The sequence below is a fragment of the Cygnus olor genome, chromosome 3 (genome assembly GCF_009769625.2).
Source record: "Cygnus olor isolate bCygOlo1 chromosome 3, bCygOlo1.pri.v2, whole genome shotgun sequence".
In the NCBI taxonomy this organism is placed as follows: domain Eukaryota; kingdom Metazoa; phylum Chordata; class Aves; order Anseriformes; family Anatidae; genus Cygnus; species Cygnus olor.
Window position 1 is genome coordinate 100,727,969 of NC_049171.1, and position 19,157 is coordinate 100,747,125.

Consider the following 19,157-nt stretch of genomic DNA (forward strand, 5'->3'; position numbering starts at 1 on the left):
CTATTTGTAATTCTTATATAGCTCAGTCCTGGCTTGAAAGTAGGCTAAGTCATACTCGCAGAAGTGATTTGGAGGTGGTGTAGAATTATACAAGTTAAGTTTAAACTAGGTAGCTGATGCTGTGCTAACAATTTTATCAGTGTAGTGGCAACTCAGGATAGACTACTTCTTATGGCTGCAAAGTAAACCATAACGTGAGGTGGAACCTTAATATTTATTTAAAAATCAACAGAGGCACCTACTGAGCAATTACTATAATGTGCAAGGAGGATGGCGAGCCATTCTTCCAACGGTCACTTGTGGTTCTTTTCTGAGATGGCAAGAATTCCTTGAAGCCTGCTCTTGCCATAGTAAACAGCCCAGGCTGAAATACAGGTCTTTGTACATGTGAGACCTTCTGGAAAGAAGACTGAAGTAGTTCAAGAAGTGTTATGTAAAGGAAATGTCTGATGCTACTAAATAGTGATAAGCATCAATTAAACAGAATGTTAATAATGACTTCCACAGGTTTTCTGCAACTGCTTCCCTCCTTTTCTTAGTTGTTCTCGATCCAGTTTAATTATGTGTCTTGTAAAAGATGATGTCTCTCAAGAACATGTTTGTGATTTTTACTTTTTATGACTAACAGTATTCTCTTAAAGAAAGTACCTAGAAGAAAAATGACAAGAGAGCTGATGAGAGCTTTTCAAAAGCGTATTATTGCTGTGGTTAAAAATATGTATTTCAGCCTTCCCCAGTTTGGAAGGGAAACCCTTATTTGTACATTTGTATAGCACTTGTTCATTTTCATCTGATGATGCAGATACAGTATGTTTTTAAACAGATGTGACAAATAGTATTACAGCTGCTCTTTATTTGATCTTCTAAAGAGACAAAGATGTGCAAGGATTCTGTCTGCTCCCTCTTTCCCACCGTGTCATCTGTTGTTTGGGAAAGAGTCCTAATTTGCAGCAGATACAAAACTATTTGTCGTGTTGCAGGTTTGCCAAAATTAAATGAAACCATTAATTACTACATTTTTTGAGCAGCTGTTAATAGATTGGAATAAGAAAACTGTACATTAGACTACTGGTTAATTACAAGAACTGTAATTGTTTAATGTGGCTTTTGTGGAATGAAATTACAATACCAGAGGAGGTAAATTCAGCCAGGTTTTTTTTTTATTATTATTATTTTAAATTAAACATGAAGAAGTGCACATAGTTACATTATAATAAAACTAAGGAATGCGTAGCTGTTTTATTAGGTGATTCACTTTTGCTATCACATGAACATATTCCCAACAAAAATACTTTAAAAGGTAATATTTAAACATGCCTTTTAATTTAAATGTACAGCTATTAAAGGTAGTGAGTTAATATCTTGTAACCCCAAAGCTAATAATGCAGGAGATTCAGATACAACGTTAAAATCCAAATGTGTTTACATCATTAGAAATTAACTACTAAGCAGTTTTATCTCCTCTTTGGAGTGCCATGAAGCAGTAACTCTACAGTTATGATTCATGTTTAATAGTATTTGCAGTTCCAGATTAAATTATGTGAATGTTTGAGGACACGTTGCTTTCATCCCTTGCCGTCACCCTCAGGGACAATGTTATTCTGTCAGTTTCCTCTTTGAGAAGAGACAGTGCCATTTTGGAAGAGGGCAATTCCTCTTCGAGTTTTCTGCACTATGGCCTTATTTTTTTAAGGTTGTGAAAAGACTTTCCTTTGTAGACAGGGGAGAGAGCAGTTTGATTGCTATTTCAAAATGTAGTCAGTATGTGGTGCTTTGAAGAGATTTAATTGTACGGAAATATTTCTTTATTGGTTTATGGATAGATTTAAAATATCAATAAATAAAATTGACATTAATCAGTAATTGTCTTAAAAGTATCATACCATTTTAACTCAGCCCCTATGAGTACATTTCCAGAAGTAGCAGAAGATTTGAAGAGACCATACTCTGTTTTTAAAAGTATGTTCTTTCATGTGCTCTGAGTGGTTTCATTGCATCTGTAATGCAAAACTAAATTTTAACTACAAAACCACAAGCAGAATTTCATTGTTACTATACTAAAAGCTAATAAACTTTATAATATTGTACATAAATAGGCTTCTAAATGGTATTTATTTTTTTCATTTAAAATTGAATTGCAAATATACATGAATGTATGAACTAACAGTAAGTCAATTAGTCCCGATTAAAAAATAAAATTAAAAAAAATAGAGTGAACCTCCAGAAATGCTGTAGCTCTGGATCTTCCTTATGTACAATCTGGATTGAATTTTGCCCTGGATGAACTGACAGCAAATTTCTAACTTTCAAATACCTGCATTTCAGCAAGATATGCTTGTTTCCCACACCTGTGTGGTTTTTTTTGTTTGTTTGTTTGCGCAACTTGCTTCAGTTTGTGCTCCAAAACTCAAGCTTTACTTGTCTCAGTTCACTTGTTAAAATGCTAATGGCATATGGATAAAGTTCATTTGGGCTTCAGAGGAGCTAAGACCCTTCCTGCTATTTAAGGTCAGTGCAGGAGCAATGCATAGGAACTTGTGCTGTAGTTCTGCAAACTGTTTAGTCTGTTGTTAAGCAACATTGCAATCAAAAGAGGCCATTTTGTGTTCTGTTTTTCCAGCACTCATTTGTCCCCACATGAACATACATGCAGTCATAGAACGACTCATGCTGGGAAAAGGATTTCTACTAGGATGATCCAAAAATTTGGATCCTCTCTGATTACCCATACAGGCACACAAAAGCTGTATACCACTAATGTAAAGATAAATAGCCATGCATTAAGGAAGGGTGGGATTGCATCTTTCTGTTCTTACTGTAAATTAAACTGTGTAAGTTTTACATCGAGTTTCTGTTGATCTTGGAGGGATCCCTGGATCTCATATATATAAAGCAGCAGCCACTGGTGCACACGGATTCAAATTCTGAGCAACAGGTGTGGGCATACTGACTTCTGTTCAGACTGGGGTTTTAACTAAGGAGAGAAGGAGTGGTGAAGAAAATATAATTAGCTTGTTTCATATTTTATAGAATTTCCATGTTTATTTTCTTTAATATTTTGAAACTGATCATTTATTATAATAATACATTTCAGCCTATCTGGAAACTGTTGTTCAGTAACTGTTGTAGCCAAAAGGAAGAAATAGATGGTATCCAGCATGCTGATTTTTGGATTTTGTGTTGCTAAGGCTTCTGTTACTTGATTTTTATTTTTTTTTCCCAGAAGTGTTAATACCACCAATTAAGACAGAGCAGGAGGAGATAAGTCCATGTTTCTAACTTTCTCCTACCTCCTCTTCTTTGTTATTAGAAAGCCAGATTTTGCATTTGCTCCTACACATGCAGACCCCTTATACTTGGTGGGGTTTCATGACAGTTGCTAAGCTGAGTGGGTACAGAGTGTTAGGAAGCATAATTAGCTTAATGTTCAGTGTCAGCTTTTGTTGTCTTTTGTTTTTTCCCCTCCTCTCTCCATGCACACAATTATATATTTGTTTATCATAATATTGTCAGATTTATAAGTGTTATCTTGGCCAGACAATCAGATTGTTTAAAGAGTTGTTTGTCAAGCATAGTATTAAAAATATGGAAGTAGAAGAACTGAGGAGAATGAAGCTGGGGTTCAGCTTTAGAGTTGTTTTCTTGGAACCAGTTGAAAGGTAGTAGGTTAACAACCGACTGTATTGTTTGTAATATGACAAAAAGCGTCTGGATCACTGGTCTAGATCTAGGTCTGAATGGCCAACTGAACATCATTACGTCGTGCTGGCTTTTACTTGCATGAATTGAATTCCTGGTCTCTCACAGTAGACCAAATGCAATCCAGTTGTCCATGCTTGCTCACCTTCTCCACACAGAGGCAAAGAAGGAAATTGGCATAAAAGTTGAGTGCTTTCAACCATATATTTCCCTTGTTCCATTTTTAAGTTACTATATTAGATATTTGTGATGGATTTTTACACTGTCACTTCATGTTCTCTACCTGCTCTAAAAGAGAATTTTGAATGTGGTACTAATGGTTGCAATGTTTTAACTTAACATTGTATGAATATAATCCAGAACTGTAGGTAAGACATGTTTTGCAAGTCTTTTCAGCAACATATATTTTTCCTGTACTGACTATATTTAGTGAATGTCATACTTAGTAAAGAAATATGTATTCAGAAATACCTGGAATAAACAGTGTAGCTGAGTAAGTTATCTAGTCCTTCTGTGGAAGTATCTGTTCAAAGCCATGGTTGTTGCTCAAGTCAAAAAGATGTTTTCCAAGTCATTTCAGAGATAGATCAGGACCCATATCTTTTGGATATTAACAATATTGTCACAAGATGAAGAGAGAACAAAACCATGTTTGCTTTAGAATTTGTAGAACAATATTGCCCTGTTACAGAATGGTATTATATTACCACAACCTGTTTCCTAACTACATTTCCTAATTACACAAATGTCAGCATTCCTATTTTTTATCAGGGGTTCTTCAATTCAAAATAATACTGGAACGTCCTGTCATAAATATTTTGAAATATTCTGATATAAATATTCATTTCCTCTCTTGAAAATGTGAAATCATGTGATCTGTTGAAGAAAGCTGTAGTTTTAGCTATTTAATTTTTAACAGAAGTGGATTTTTTGATTTTATTCCCTCAGTGTTCCTTGGTGACTTGTTCGTACACCAAGATACTGGTTTGGATTTGCCTTTGTGTAATTCATATACTTTTGATCAATTCCAACTCATGCCCAATTATATTACACTAAATTAACATAATTCAACAGATGTTGATATTTAAATGTTTTCTGGCATTCACATCTTGGACAGCTGTCTTAGAGCTTGGGGAAAAGGCAAACATTTAGAGTTAAATGCTGAACATATGCTTAAATTACTAATTAGAAACAAGAAAAAACAATGCATTATCCTTTCTGAGGGCAGTAGGCCTCTAATAGAGAACAAAATTTTAGAGACTCTTGATTCACAAAGTACAAGTGACTTGAGATTAGGTGTCACAACATTTGTAGTGGTGTAAATTTTTATTTTCCGTTGTGTTTGCTATGTCTGTGTAGACTTGCAGAGTTAGATAAATCTTGGACTACTTGTATGACTACTTGTATGACACTTAGAAATGCTGAAAAAGATAGCACAAAGGAAGATATTAGGATACAGTATTTGGTGACGAGATAATCTTATGAGGGCAGAAGGAAATTGTATTTTGCTCATTCATAATAGGGTTGCACTAGGACTTTCCATAAAACAGGTATGTCACCCTTATGTTTAAAGTTATGTTGTGAACAGATTGGCTTAGTATGAAAAGAGTTTGACAGAGTTGCATTGTTTTGTCACATCTGTTTAAAATTTAGTGAAAGGAAAATACAGTGCATAGCTCTTGTAGTTAATGTAATATTTTTCACACTTGTGGAGGCAGATGCTGCAATCTGTTCTATAGATGATATCATTCTTTAGACAAGTTTGAAGAAATGTTCAGTGTTTGTAAAGGAAGTAGAGGAATCAAGTGTGGCACTGATTTCACGTGAATGGTGTCTGAGAAAGTGATACCAAGAAGAAATACATATTCATCTTCATAACCATTAAAAATTAATGTTTATGCTGCAAATGATGTTTATTTCATTGTTATTTTGCCAATTCTTTAGCACTGAATAAAGTTTCTGTAAAAACTTTTAACATATTTTGCAGACAAGACTAATTTGCAGCAGTATTGGTCTACTGCTCCTAGCCAAGAGAGAAGTAGAGGGGGAGGGGTGTTCTTTCTACAACCTCCAGGAAGTTAGTTTAAGGGAATGTGTATAAATTTGTGAACGATGTCACATATTAAAAACAAAATCAAGCAAATGGGAGATATTTAAGTTTCTGATTTCCATGAATCTGTTTCCTGGTGCTGAATATAATCAATACAGATTTTGCAAGTTCCATAAAAGCCATGAAATCCTTCTAATGCACCGGAAGAGTATAATGGAGGTAGAGGATAGACCTCGGGTATACTCGGAGCATATGATCTCAGCCATCCCATTACCAAATGTATTTTTTCTGGAAGACGGATTAACTGAAGAATTGTTCACCAAGAATGCAGCTGTAATGGTAGCTTTAGTGTAGACTGTGGTGACCATTCTGGCACTTAATACATTGTGCCCAGAATGCCACCAGGCACACATGCATGTGATGTTTCTATGATAAACAACAAAATAGATTTCAGATGTTGGTTTGACCTTAAGTGAGGTAAATTTGTACTGAGTAACATTTATCTCAAATACTTTTAACAAAACATTACTGGACTGTTTTTCAAGATTGCTGTGTATCGTTACACTAAGATCTGGAGTCCTAAGCTTCATTGTTGAATGAACATTATATTGTTCATTCTTATTTGTTGTCATTTAATCCATGGAAATGACCTCACAGTAGTGTCCTGCACATCTACTTGAACTGCACATGCACTGTAGGATGTAGGTACCATCTTCAGTACAGACAAGGAGCGCTCCATCCATGTAATTGCTCATGGGGCACATGTTACTATGGGTTTACTGTTCTCTGAGCATTCACATGGAGACCAGGGGCTGTGCTCATGTTTTGACCAACCTGTGTGCTACATGGGAAAGAGGAGATTCAAGACTTACAAGTAAATCTTCCCTTATAAATTTCCCTCACCAGTGTTTTTCATATTCTTTTCCTCAAAAGCAAATGTGCCTTTCTTATTTCAGTGTTATATTATGAAATCGTCATGCGTTATTTCCGTGGTTATACTGAGGTACATGCTAGTGGCAAAGCTTAGAATTATTGGTTAATCTTAGGGTAATACAGCATCATCTTCACAGATTTACAACGCCAATTGCCTAGTTTGTATATTTGACAGTGCAGGAAGGTGAGTGGTAACTTTTGGTCCATACTTCTGGAGACTTAGTCAAAAGGAAGTGTAGAAGTTTTTGCTCAACATATCTAATTAGCTAGTAGTGTGATTGGACATTTAGTAAAACATACATAGTAGTTTTTAAATTGTATTTACCTCTAAACTGATGATAAACTGTTCTATGGACTTGGGTGGTCTTGAGTTAAAGAGTTAAAAATGCATCCAAGTTCTATTTAAGCAGTGCCGATACATGTGCTTCCACTGGCCATCACATACAGCAGTGTCTGCATTTTAAGCTATGTAATAAATGAGAGTCTGTGCTACAGGTCCATTCTGTGTAAGAATTTGAGATTCTTTTCAGTGTTATTTTCATGCTGAAGATACTTGAGTATTTGGAGATTCACTCAGATTATGCTTTAGTTTTGTAAAGTTGAGTTGTGCAACACACTTCATTTTTTAATCATTTTATTGGTTTTCTTATCTTTTGCAATTGTGAATTCAGTTTTTTTGTTCTGTTGTTGTTGTTTTTAATTTTTAGCTGCTGACATGAACATTGCTTCACATATTCCCTGCTCAATTTCTGTTTATAAGAACCATTTCAAGCTTAAAGTGAGTCATGGTACTCACCGCATTCTCTCTTCAGTGATACCTATATTCATATCTATTACTTATCTGTATATTAAGACTATGAAAAGACAGTGACAGTTACATTTCCACTTCAAAACAATTCTCTCAAGTCCCTTCTAAAATGCAAACAGGTCAACTCTTGTCTTATTGTAATCTCTTTTAAAGAAGTTCATTTAAACTTTTGTCAAGCCTCTACATTACCTAAAGCATTGTGATGATAAAATTGAAGAGTTCTACAGCCATCTGCAGGAATGCATTGATACTGTGGCAGAATGATGTGGCACTGTTTGTAGTGAATTTGCTCCTCAGGTGAGAGAGATGCTAATTGGAATAGAATGGATAGACAAGTATTGATCATTGCAGATTCACCTAATTACAATATAGAAATCAGGCTTGAAAACATTAGTATATCGTAATAGTATACAGCATAGGATTTTCCAAATCAGAGCACAGAAATGTAATAAACATTGTTAAACAAAAAACACACAATATTCCACATCTGGCTTTGTTAGCAATCAGTACTTTTATGCATTTTTGACACAGAGCATAAAACCATTGTCTCCATTACTTACAAGTTATCTTAGCAACGTCATAGTGTAGTCTGGTAAATGGTTTGACAGTAAATATACTGGGGGACAAAATGAAGCTTGCATTCAATGACGTTGTAACTGCTGAACACAATTACAGTGCATTAACAAAAGCAACTGCTCTGATATCAAAGCATTGCAGCTTGCAAGGAAAGTGACAGCTGCTAAAAGCAGAAAGAGTAAAGTGAGCAACAGACATCTTAAAATGAGACATATAAAATAAACATGCAAATATTTTGTTTTTAATGCACTAGTACACAGAGTTCCCCCTAATGGGATGACAGTCATGACAAGGCCGTTGTACTAGTTCATATGAAGCTACCTGCTATGTAACACTATCTTCACTTCTTCTTTCTGAAGAGACTATGGATAAATTATTGGATTTTATTAGGATTTCTTTTAATTTGGGGGAGAGGGGTTGGGGTTGGTTTTGTTGTTGTTTTGTTGTTGCTTGTTTTATGTTGGGTGTTGTGTTGTTTTTTTGTTTTGTTTTTTGTTTCTTTCTTTCTTTCTTTACACTTGGAATGTCAGTGATAATAGATTCAGATCTTTGCAGGCCTTCTCAGAGACTGGGCTGGAGAATTTCTAACTCCAACAGCAGCAAAGATGATAATTACTAATGAGATAGTCAGGAACCACTGTCTGAGTTCAGTTGCTCACAGGGCGGATCACCAAGTGAACAGTGCAGCTGTAGGTTCCATCCCACAGCAGTTTGTTTGGGGGATGCAACCAAACGGTCCATTGACTGCAAAGGTCGGGTTAGATAAAAATCTGAAATAACCTACTAGAAATGTCTTGGAGAGGTGAACGTATGTAACAAAAGAAAAAAAGGCACTCATGAAAAATACTTTCTTCTTGAGCTTTGACAGTTATGGAAAAAGAGAAGTTCGTGTTGCATGGGCATGGGTAGAATTATTTGGGGATTTTGAAGAGACAATTCTTGGCTTGTTACCATAGCAAGGGCAAGTACCGTGAAAAAAGAAATTGCAGGGAGGCTACAACTATTTAAGAAGAAGAAAGTAAAATTTGTCAGAGTGAATGTTTGTCACAGGAATGTATAGATGTGTGTGAATTGCTTTGCATGACATTGCTTATCTACAGGAGAAACATATTTGTTGTATCAAAACTACTTTTCATTATGTTTATTATTTCCATAAAGGTTTTTTTTCTTTGTTTGGTTTTGCTGTTAGTGCCTTCCCCAGTCTGTCTTCAGTTTTGAGGCTCTTATTTACCACGTAGAATGGAGAATCTAAATACAGCACACGAGATTTAAATAAATAAATAAAAATTGACAGTAGTTTTTCCGGTGTTTTTGTTTAATATGTTGAGGCATGACACAACAACAACAATTCCTGGCATGCTAGCATAAGTTCACACCAGCCTGGCTTTTGCAGCCCTCTGATTCCCCCCTGCCACAAGTTTGCCGCGGCTGTGACACTTGCAGGCCTGCTCCACCATGGTGCAGCTGATGCCCTGTCCATGCTCATATTTTTCTTATTGACAGTGAGTGTTCTTGCCAAACGCCAGGGACCATAGTCACATCTGTTTGTCTCCCGAGCCTGTCTGAGGCTGCTTAGGAACACTTTTTATCCAGAGGGCAGCTTTAACTAGGCCTAATACTCTGGAAAGCCTCTATTTGTAAATGCATACAATGAGGCGACAAGTTCCTGTTGTCGTTCCTTAAAAATTATTCCATTTGACACTGCTTGCTCCAGTCCCTGTCACCAGCACGTCAAAAGCCAAGTTTTCAGGCAAGGTGGTCTTAACAAGTTTTATTTTTTCCCTAATAAAATGCCTAGCTTCCCTCCAGAGTACTATTTATAAATGATAGCTAGAAGCAAGCTAGGGATAAGTAGAGAGAAGTCAGGCAAATAGCTATATTCCTTTCTGTAATCCTCGCTCTTCTGATTTAATGCTAAGGAACATAATGCTGAACTTAGCCTGATTGAGGGTCAGAGTTCTCTCTACTTTCTAATACCTCCATTACTAACAGTTCAAAACGTACTGTGTGGCTGAAGTATAATGCTTCATTTCATCCAACCTGCCAGTTCAATAACTGTGATAGTTCTTGTCTCTTCCTCTTAAAAGCCCTGGCTTTTTGTTTTGCTGCAGTCTGAACCAGCAGCGCAGATCAGATGGTGAGACCTGGTGAAAGTAAACAACACAGCTTTAGCACTGAGAGTTAGTCTGAGGTTTGATGTTGGTGGCCATAAAAATGGATTTGACAAAGCTTAATTGGGGCTGTAGCGTATTGTTCTTTATTTGTGGCACATGGTATTTTCGACGACAACAAAGAAATACCCACTCTCACCTTGTCTGGTGATCGGGTTGCTGCGCTTTGCAAAGACGAATGATTCATTTAGGCTGAAGGAACAAGGCTGCCTTTCAGACATTCATTGATTTAAATTAAAAAGTAACTGCTGTGTTCTACATGAAGGGTGACAACAATAACAAAGCAGTCCTTACTTAGTGTTATTTGTTGCAACTCTATTTGGTGTGCCTGGAGGAAAAGTGGGGAGACCCGAGTACCATAATCTTACAGATCAATAATCTAGATATCTCAATGTAGTGTAACAGATAATCAATTCTGGGTAAAATAACTCAAATGCTGCTAGCTGTTACTCCTGTAGCTTGGGTATTCAGGTTCAATTGCCTGACTTTATTAATTTTTATCTTTCATCCTGCTTGTATTCCTGGACACTTTCTCCCTTTTTCATTCCAAAGACAGAACACAGAGTTGCGCAGTGTTTGACGTATCATTTACCACACGACTTATTCTGTGTGTTTAACATCAATGCTATATACATCCCTTAAATATTCATTCCCCCATATTTTATTTAAATATTAATTTTCTTTATTGTACAGTCAGTTATGGAAAAGTTACAATTATTGATTTCTTTCTGAATTTAGAACTGATATTTAGCACCACGTTAGTATCCTGGTTGTACTGCATTCAATTTCTGGATGTTAAAATCAGATGCAGTTTCAGCTTAGAAGAACTCTAAGGAAGAAAAAATTTGTTTTAAAGTAAGAGAAATCTGTGCTGAAATAGTTGACTTAATAAGTGAAGCTAGAGTGCACTTCTGTGTGTATCTTTCTTACTGGCATATTTTACTATTTAAATAAAAGCGCTGAAGTACATTCTTATTAGTTTACTGTATTTTTTTAAATATGTATAAGATTGTACATTGCTTTTTTTTTATCAAGACATTGTTTTCCCTCTTTACATTATTGAGCAGATCTGAGGTCTCTCAACATACAGGAACACTTGCTATTCATTTAGATGCAGCACAGCTTAAAAATGTTTATAAATGCAGTAAAGGATAGGTCATATACCCACCCTGAAACCAGATCCTTTGAGTGACAGAGTATTACTGTGCTATAGTAGACTATCAGATGCAGTTTTCAGCTTGTAGTTTTACCAACTTTCACACACACTGCTGTGGTAAAAAGTTCATGGTTTCGAATAACATTTATGGAAACATTAATTGTGTGACATAAATTTATTCCATTTTTTCCCTTTTCTGTTTTAGTTCTTTACAAAAAAAATGCAGGCTACATATATTCCATTCTACAGGGATTGCACACTACTGTAAGAAAAATCATTACTAAAATTGTCCTTTAAGATTATCTCCTAAAATTCAATATTTGGAAATTCCAAATTTACCCTCTTTTGTGGTACCTGACTGTGAATACCTGGCTGGGGTGCAATAAGTGTTTGTCTGCCATCTTCTACAGCCCCACCAATTTTCCAGTCTTAAAGTGTAAATTCATCATTGTTTAATGTGCATACTGGATAATGTGCTCTGTTATATCATTCTCACAACTAGCCGATGAATTAGGAAAGGGCAAATTGGTGTGCTACAAGTTGACTTCATATACCTTTGAAGAGTTTACTGTTTCATGTTTTCTCATTCATTCTTCATCTTACCTTAAAAGAAATTGATAATACTTTTCCTGTAATAAATGTTGTTCTGACAGTTAGGCATTACTAGCCAATAGATAGCTTACCAACAATATTGTGATCTCTTTAGATAATTAATCTTAGCTATTTTCCTGTCAGGAGCAACAGTGTTTTTGTTTTATGTTGAGCTAGAAAGATCGCCAGTTTTGAAAATTAAAAAGCATTCCTTTTATATTATTCATTCCAGGAACAATTTATGATGCTGCATTTAGATACTGAGCACTTGTCAACAAACATAATTATGCTTCGATATAAACAAGATTGGTAGCTTCATTGTGCAGCTTCATCTTGGCTGAATGTTTTGATATAGGTTCAGATTATACAAGCTGTGTATTTATGTGACATTTTTCTTCCTTTGTTAATAGTTTTCTCCTATAATTACTTGCAGACAAACCAGTGTGCATTTAGGATCATTGTGCATGGGAGACATCAAACGGAGAAGGAAAGCTGCTCCCCTGCCAGGACCCACAGGTAACCAATTTCAGTGGGACAGAAGACAAAACACAGTGTTAAATCTGTAAATACAAAGCAGTAGGTCAGTGACCCAGGGAACGCTGGGTAAACTCAGTAACTTATTATGTAACTTCAGATTTGTCCTATCCCTACTTCTTGTTAATGGAGTTAAAGAAAGAAATATACTCTTAGTTCTCCCTCAGACGTTCCCAATTTCTAGATCTATTTAACATAGCACTTCTTTAAAGAGAGTGAATCTTTTTTTCATATACTGAGAACCACAGGCAGTAAAAATTACTGCTCATGTCTGTTTAAGCATTGCAGGTTAGAAGACATAAGGTATCTTTTTTTCTGTGAGGAATTTATATGAATAGAATAAGTATCCTATACCATAAAGACAGGATGTGAATTCTTGGGCAAACAATTGAAAATGTGGAGATAAGCTTTAAAATCAGTGCTGTAGATTAAATAGGAAGCAACTTGCAAGCACATTTCTGAAAGATATTTACAGATGCGAGGTCACAACCATTGCATGTATTTTGCTGATGTCACAGCTGTGAAATGACTTTTTCAATACCTAGCAGTGATTTATAGGACTCTTGTCAGTTTGTTTGTATTAATTATATCTGTGCATACTGGAAGGATTAGACTGCATGTGTTTCTGTGTGAGGCTTTTTCTATATTGGTAATATGTAAATCTGGATTACACATGGTAGTCGTATATCAATTATTATAGCAACACACGCAATGCATCTTCAAATATATTCTAGATATCTCTCTTTAGAGAAGCCTAGTGTTTGTATTCCAGCTGAATTCTCCCTCCTGAAATTTCATTGTTTTAAACCTCAGTGGCAGAAACAGACCAAGAATAATATTAAAAATGTTATTAAAACACCTTAGTGGCAGCAGTATGGAAAAAGAGAATGTCTGTGTCAGGTTCTAAGACTCTGAACATATGTGAAGTGAGAAAGAAAAATACTTAATGGCTGAAGAGAGAATAATATAATTATTTCTACAAGGTGATTTTCACTTCACAACTTTCAAGTACTAAAGGATGTCATTTTGTACTAAGAGGGTATGAAGTATCATGAAATTCATTTTATTACTCATTTTACCTTGGGCCTTCAGCATTCAGTATTTTATTTTACAAGCTGGTTCCTCTGTGTAACTTTGCAAAGCCAATATTTTGATACTAAAGCAAATATATTATATTCAATGTTATGTATCTATATATTCACAATTTCAGAGGTTGTGAATTTCTAAGACTTTCTTTTATGTGGAGGGTGACAGAGAATAATGGTGGGTAAAGGCATCATATGAGGTACCTTTTAACTAGTATGTAGGGTTGTTTTCTCTTCAAGTTCAAGGTAATCTTTTTCAATTTTGCTCTTTACAGCAGGAAGGAGGATTTTTACTGTGTACTCATACAAGTTTTTTTCTGCATTTCATCACTGTAAATTTTTAAGCAAATATAAACTTTGGTAAACTTTGAGTAAACTTTTACATATGCGTAGGTAATGTGTAACATTTTGTAAATTACAGTTCTCTTCACTAGTAATCTTGCTACAACTAAATTATTGTTCAGCTGTTATGGGCCTTGTTTGTTTGTACGTGTCAATATTTTATACCATTTTATGAAAGGAACAGGGTAGAATTGGAAATCTATCTGGAAATAAGGATAAAAAGAACAATTATGTTTATTATTGAATTATTCTCCTTTCAGTGGCTTTAGCAAAGGTATAGGAACAGAAGAAGTAGATTTTATACAAAAGAATTTGTAGATAAACTTTTTTCTTGAAAGAGAAAAAAATATATATGCTTACTTGAACACCAGTTGGAAAATAGAAGAAGTTAATAATCTTTCATATTTAACATCATAGTGAAACCTGAAAGGCTGTCTGTAAATGAGTGATTAACTGCAATTTTTTTCTTGAGCTGCACATGCTACATATTAGTAAAGTTTCACCTAATATAAGCCAATCCACTAAAGGAAAAAAAAAAAAAAAAAGGTATTTTCAAAATCCTGTGGTTTTTGAAAAAAAACGACACTGGGTACAGTAATTCCTGTAGTGCTCTGCAGTATTGCAAATTGTCATTTAAATGTTTAGATTCGGTAGCACCAGAAAGAATGGCTGGTGATATTGATGAAGTATTGAAATATGTTCTCTGTTTTTGAGTCTCACAAGGGTAGCACCTGCTACTTTCAGAAATCTTACAGAGCTATAGACTTCTGGAGCAAGCAGTGTTATTGGTTAAACATTTATTAATTGTGACAAGAACACCCAATTTATTTCAGTACTCCAGCTTATTTACTGCTCTTTCACCTTTGTATTTTGTATTGAAAAAGTAAAATGAATATTGATAGAGTTAGATATTGATTTCTAAATTTATAGCCTGTTCTCAGCCTGGAGTCAAAGTCACATACCAATAGGTTTGTGTATATTAGTAACAAAGGATGTAGATTTACTTGTACAGCAATGAGAAACTATTGAAGCAAGAAAGTTTGAGCAGCACAGTGCATTTTACAGTTTGAAAAATGTCATTTGTGAAGGTGAAGAAAAGCTGTGTTGAAAAGCAATGAAGAAAATGGGAGATAATATTAGGTATGCATTGTTAGGAGCTGACAGTACTGAGATGGTAGGGTCCTATTCTGGCTTTTTTATTTTATTAAAATAAATATTCTGATTTCTGGATATTTGATATAGCCCCATCTGTGTGTTACCAGAGCTTAGATAGATAATTGGTTTATCAACTAAATAAGATACTAGGAAAAATTGTTTACTTCCTACAATTTCTTTTAAGAATCAAGTGTTATACATTATGATTATATACTTTTTTGCGCAGCTTCTTCCATGAAATCAATATTATTTCAGTGATTCAGCAGTCAGATTTGGGGCCAGGTCATTCTCAATGACTTTATACCCTCTCCAGCTACCTGAGCAGTAGAGCAATTTCAGATGACACCCTGACATATTTCATTGCAGCAATACAATGCCCTCAAGTTTGTGCAAAAAAACTCTTAGGCAAGCTAATAAATTATCATGGAAATAACGCTATCAAAACTGGCTTCCAATACCAATGAAAATAATAACAAAACAAAAAAAAATCATAATTTGTATGCAAGAGAAAGGACATTCTCAGTAAAGTATTGTTTATACTTGAAATGCATGCATTAGGAACGCTTACAGTAATTTCAGTGAACATCTTAGATTACCTAGTTAAAGTCTCATATCAAGCCAGTAGATGCTACAGAATTTCAGATGCTGTGTTCATATACTGTGTATACATTCACCCCAGTTCCTTTCCTAGTGACTGTCATCTTCTGTGCAAGCTTTATTTCTCAACCCACTCCTGTTCAATCCCCAGGACCTTTTAGATTTTTATTTTTATTTTTTTCAAATTAGAAACCTCTAAATCTTGCTTGCTGGATATTTTCTTTGGTGTGCAAATTCTGCTTGACATCTGTGGGATGTTAATAACTTAATTTACAGAGTGTAGAAAGTTGGATCCAGAATTAAAAAGTGTAAGTTTTGCTTGTATGCATTACAAATAAACATTTATTTCTATTTGAAAACAATCTTTTTTGTCTGATATTTACATTAGTGTGCTTCTTGGTTTGGAGCAGGAAGAAAGTCTGCAAAATCTATTTTAAAAAAGATAAAGCTTTTTTGCAGTTAAAATGCAATGATTTTTCATGAAAAATGTATGTTATTGTGCATTTTATGGGCAACTTAACTAAGACTGATAATTTTTATGAAAAACACATTTCAGATGTTAACATCTTTGTCTGGATGGCATGTTGCGTTGCTACCCTTCAGGCTGGTACAGACTGAAATGACCAAGCTAAGTGTCTCATTTTAAATAATGTGTTTTAATGAAAAATATGACAGATTCTTAATTACAGTAGAAATACTGAGCACTCCTATAATGCCATCATGACTCACTTTAACAAGGTAATCAAAAGGGTACATGTTTTCATTCCTTTTTAAAAATTGCCAACGGAACAGCTAAGCAAACTATTTTGCTGATGCTTAATATGTCAGTGATTAAAAATCAGGCCTGAATATCTGCAGTACCAAAATGATGATTTGAAAAAGATTGTGATTACAGTGTGATAACAGAGGTGTCTGAGGGTAAGTTTGTAGTGAAGGTCAACATCCTGAGATAGTTGCAAAGAAAGGGAAAACTTTTGCTGACTTGGTTGAACTGGCAGTAAATTTCCAAAATGCTAGCCAAACTATTTTATGCCTACTTTCTTTCTAGTTTGATTCATTGCTTTTCCATCTAAATGTACAACTCCATAGACAGAAATCACTTTTCACAGAGCAATACAACACTGACTTGTTGTGAACACTTCACCTTACTGCATTTCTTCTCCTTGGTCTACCAAGGTCCTTTTTGGGGTACAAAGCCTAGCTGCTTGATCTTCCAGCATATGGATACTCCTTGATACCTTTTTTTTTTTTTTTTTTTTTTTGGAACTGATTTCTGCAGGAGATTGAATTTTAGGGACTTTCTGTTTCGTTTCTCTTCTGCTATCAAATTGTTTTTCTAAATCAGTTCAAAAATTAGAAGATCAGGGAGTGCCATACAGTATTTGAAACCACTGTCCCTGCAGAGCAAAATACTTTAATGTTGAACAGAGGTCATCAGTTCAGGCAGGGTCCCTTTCATATGGTCACCAGAGTAATGAGGAGAGTTCAGTAGCAAACTTCAGAAGAAAAGATCCACAATGCAACAAGAACCAAGTTTATACTGGGAATTTGCTAAGGAATTTCTTATGATATAGAGAAAAGTTGGAGAGAAGACAGAATTCTTCAGGCTCTACGCACAACCAATACAAAGTCCAGAAGAACCTTTCAGATCAGCAGAAGACTGTATGTGTATTTTCTACATGCTCTCTTCTCCCAAAATGTAAAAGATTCAAAAATAATTCTCCAAATGACTCTGGGAGTCTTTCCTAAGATAGCTGTTTTTTTCTGGCTGTGGAAAGCATTCAGATCACCTCCTTTTGGACTTCACCTTCAAGAATCGTAAACCGTCTTAACAGAGAATATCACCAGTGCCCTTAAGAGACAGTATTTAAGAAATTTCTGCTCAAAAAAAGGCTAAACCTGGCTTTTTCTTTTCAAGTTCCAAAGATACGTCTTGGTAGGGGATTGTATGCATAAGACATAACTTTCAATGAAGCTGAGAGGTGCCAATAGGAATATTCATCCTCCAGGTGCTCAGTAAGTTCTGCTCTTTCTCCACTAGGTACGATAAAAAAAATGGTGCCCCACAGAGAAGCCACCTCCATTTTACATGCTTTTTTGTTGGTGGTGTGTTTTTTTTTTTCAATCATCACCTTTTCCATATGGGCTGATGCACATAATAGATGACCTGTTTCATCATGTAGATAAAGGGCAGGTTATGAGAGGAAAATATTTTTCTCAGGCCCATTTAATATAAGATTCCTGTTTTAGGGAATCCTTCAAATTACCGGGGAAGAGTTAATGAAATGAGCAACACTTTATATTCTTAGAACTCAACCAATAAAAGTGGCACATGACGCTTTTGTCACCCTGCTTTAAGTTGATACCAAAGAACTTTTCTTGACCAGGAAAGGTTTTGGAGTTAAAATGTGCACAGAGGAAATAGGTGCAGTTTTTTCTCAGTCAATATAACTTCTTATCCCAGCTCTCTACAGCACCCTCTTAGTTAATGGTGACTGTTTTTTCTCCCTCCTGAAGGAGTAGGGATCAGTGCTGCAAATAGACCTGCTAGAGTTTATGCAAAAATCATGTTTCTTAAGGGTTTGTTAGCATGCAATTTACTTTTTGAGTAAGAACTTTGGACTTTCGTGTTTTGTTTTTCTATAAAAGCTTTGTGATTGGTTAGAAAAGTTTCTGACAAAAGCTGTCATAGATACCTGTAATACTCCAGATTCCATAAAGAAAATTTTCACCTTTGATTTCCACTACAACATGAGGAAATTTTGATTTTTTTATTGTCAACATATATCTTGACATTGCCAAGGCTAATTTCATGCCTAAGATTTGCATTCTGATGTCTTCATTACCAACACAGGGAGTGTTGTTGGCTATGTAAGTGACAGGATTACATTTTAAAGAGAATGGATGAGACCCATGGCAAAGCAGTTTGCGGGATGTGGTTTAATTTTTATGTATTTCAATTGGAATGGGGTAATTCAGTGTCTTCCCAGATCTTCATTCTATTAGCCCTCCAAAACGAGAGTCATTTAAGTACTATTATCATCTCATGTATTTTAGCCAGAAGTCTAAGTAAAGTTCTCAGTTTCTTTGGTTTTGTTCTTCGCGTTTATTATTGTCTACTACTTAGCAGAATAGGTGTGGGCCCTAATAAATAGGCAAATGCTTATTTAGCCTGTAGTAATACATTATATAATACATTATATATATATATATATAAAAATATATATACATATGAATATGCAGATGTATTTGCCTAGTTTTAATGAATTAATCTTCATCTTTATATTTAGTTTGACAGATGATAATACTCCAAACCACATAGGCACAGAAAGGCAATAGAAGTGCCTATTACCCAATACCTCCAGTATCCTGGAACTCCATCCCAATTTGGTTTAAGATCAGTTAGAGCTACCATAATGGGTGTAGTCCTAATATCCATTTAATCCTCAATCTTTCCGCT

The 19,157-nt window shown here is 35.1% G+C and overlaps 1 protein-coding gene across 1 annotated transcript in view; it reads left to right on the forward strand.

The window, feature by feature from the left end:
• The window catches only part of GPATCH2 (G-patch domain containing 2), a 123,159-nt gene that overhangs the window by 92,594 nt on the left and 11,408 nt on the right, over positions 1 to 19,157 (forward strand). Inside the window, exon 9 of the mRNA XM_040551405.1 lies at positions 12,418 to 12,500. Coding sequence (XP_040407339.1) covers positions 12,418 to 12,500 — 83 coding nt within the window. The remainder of the gene's footprint in view (positions 1 to 12,417; positions 12,501 to 19,157) is intronic.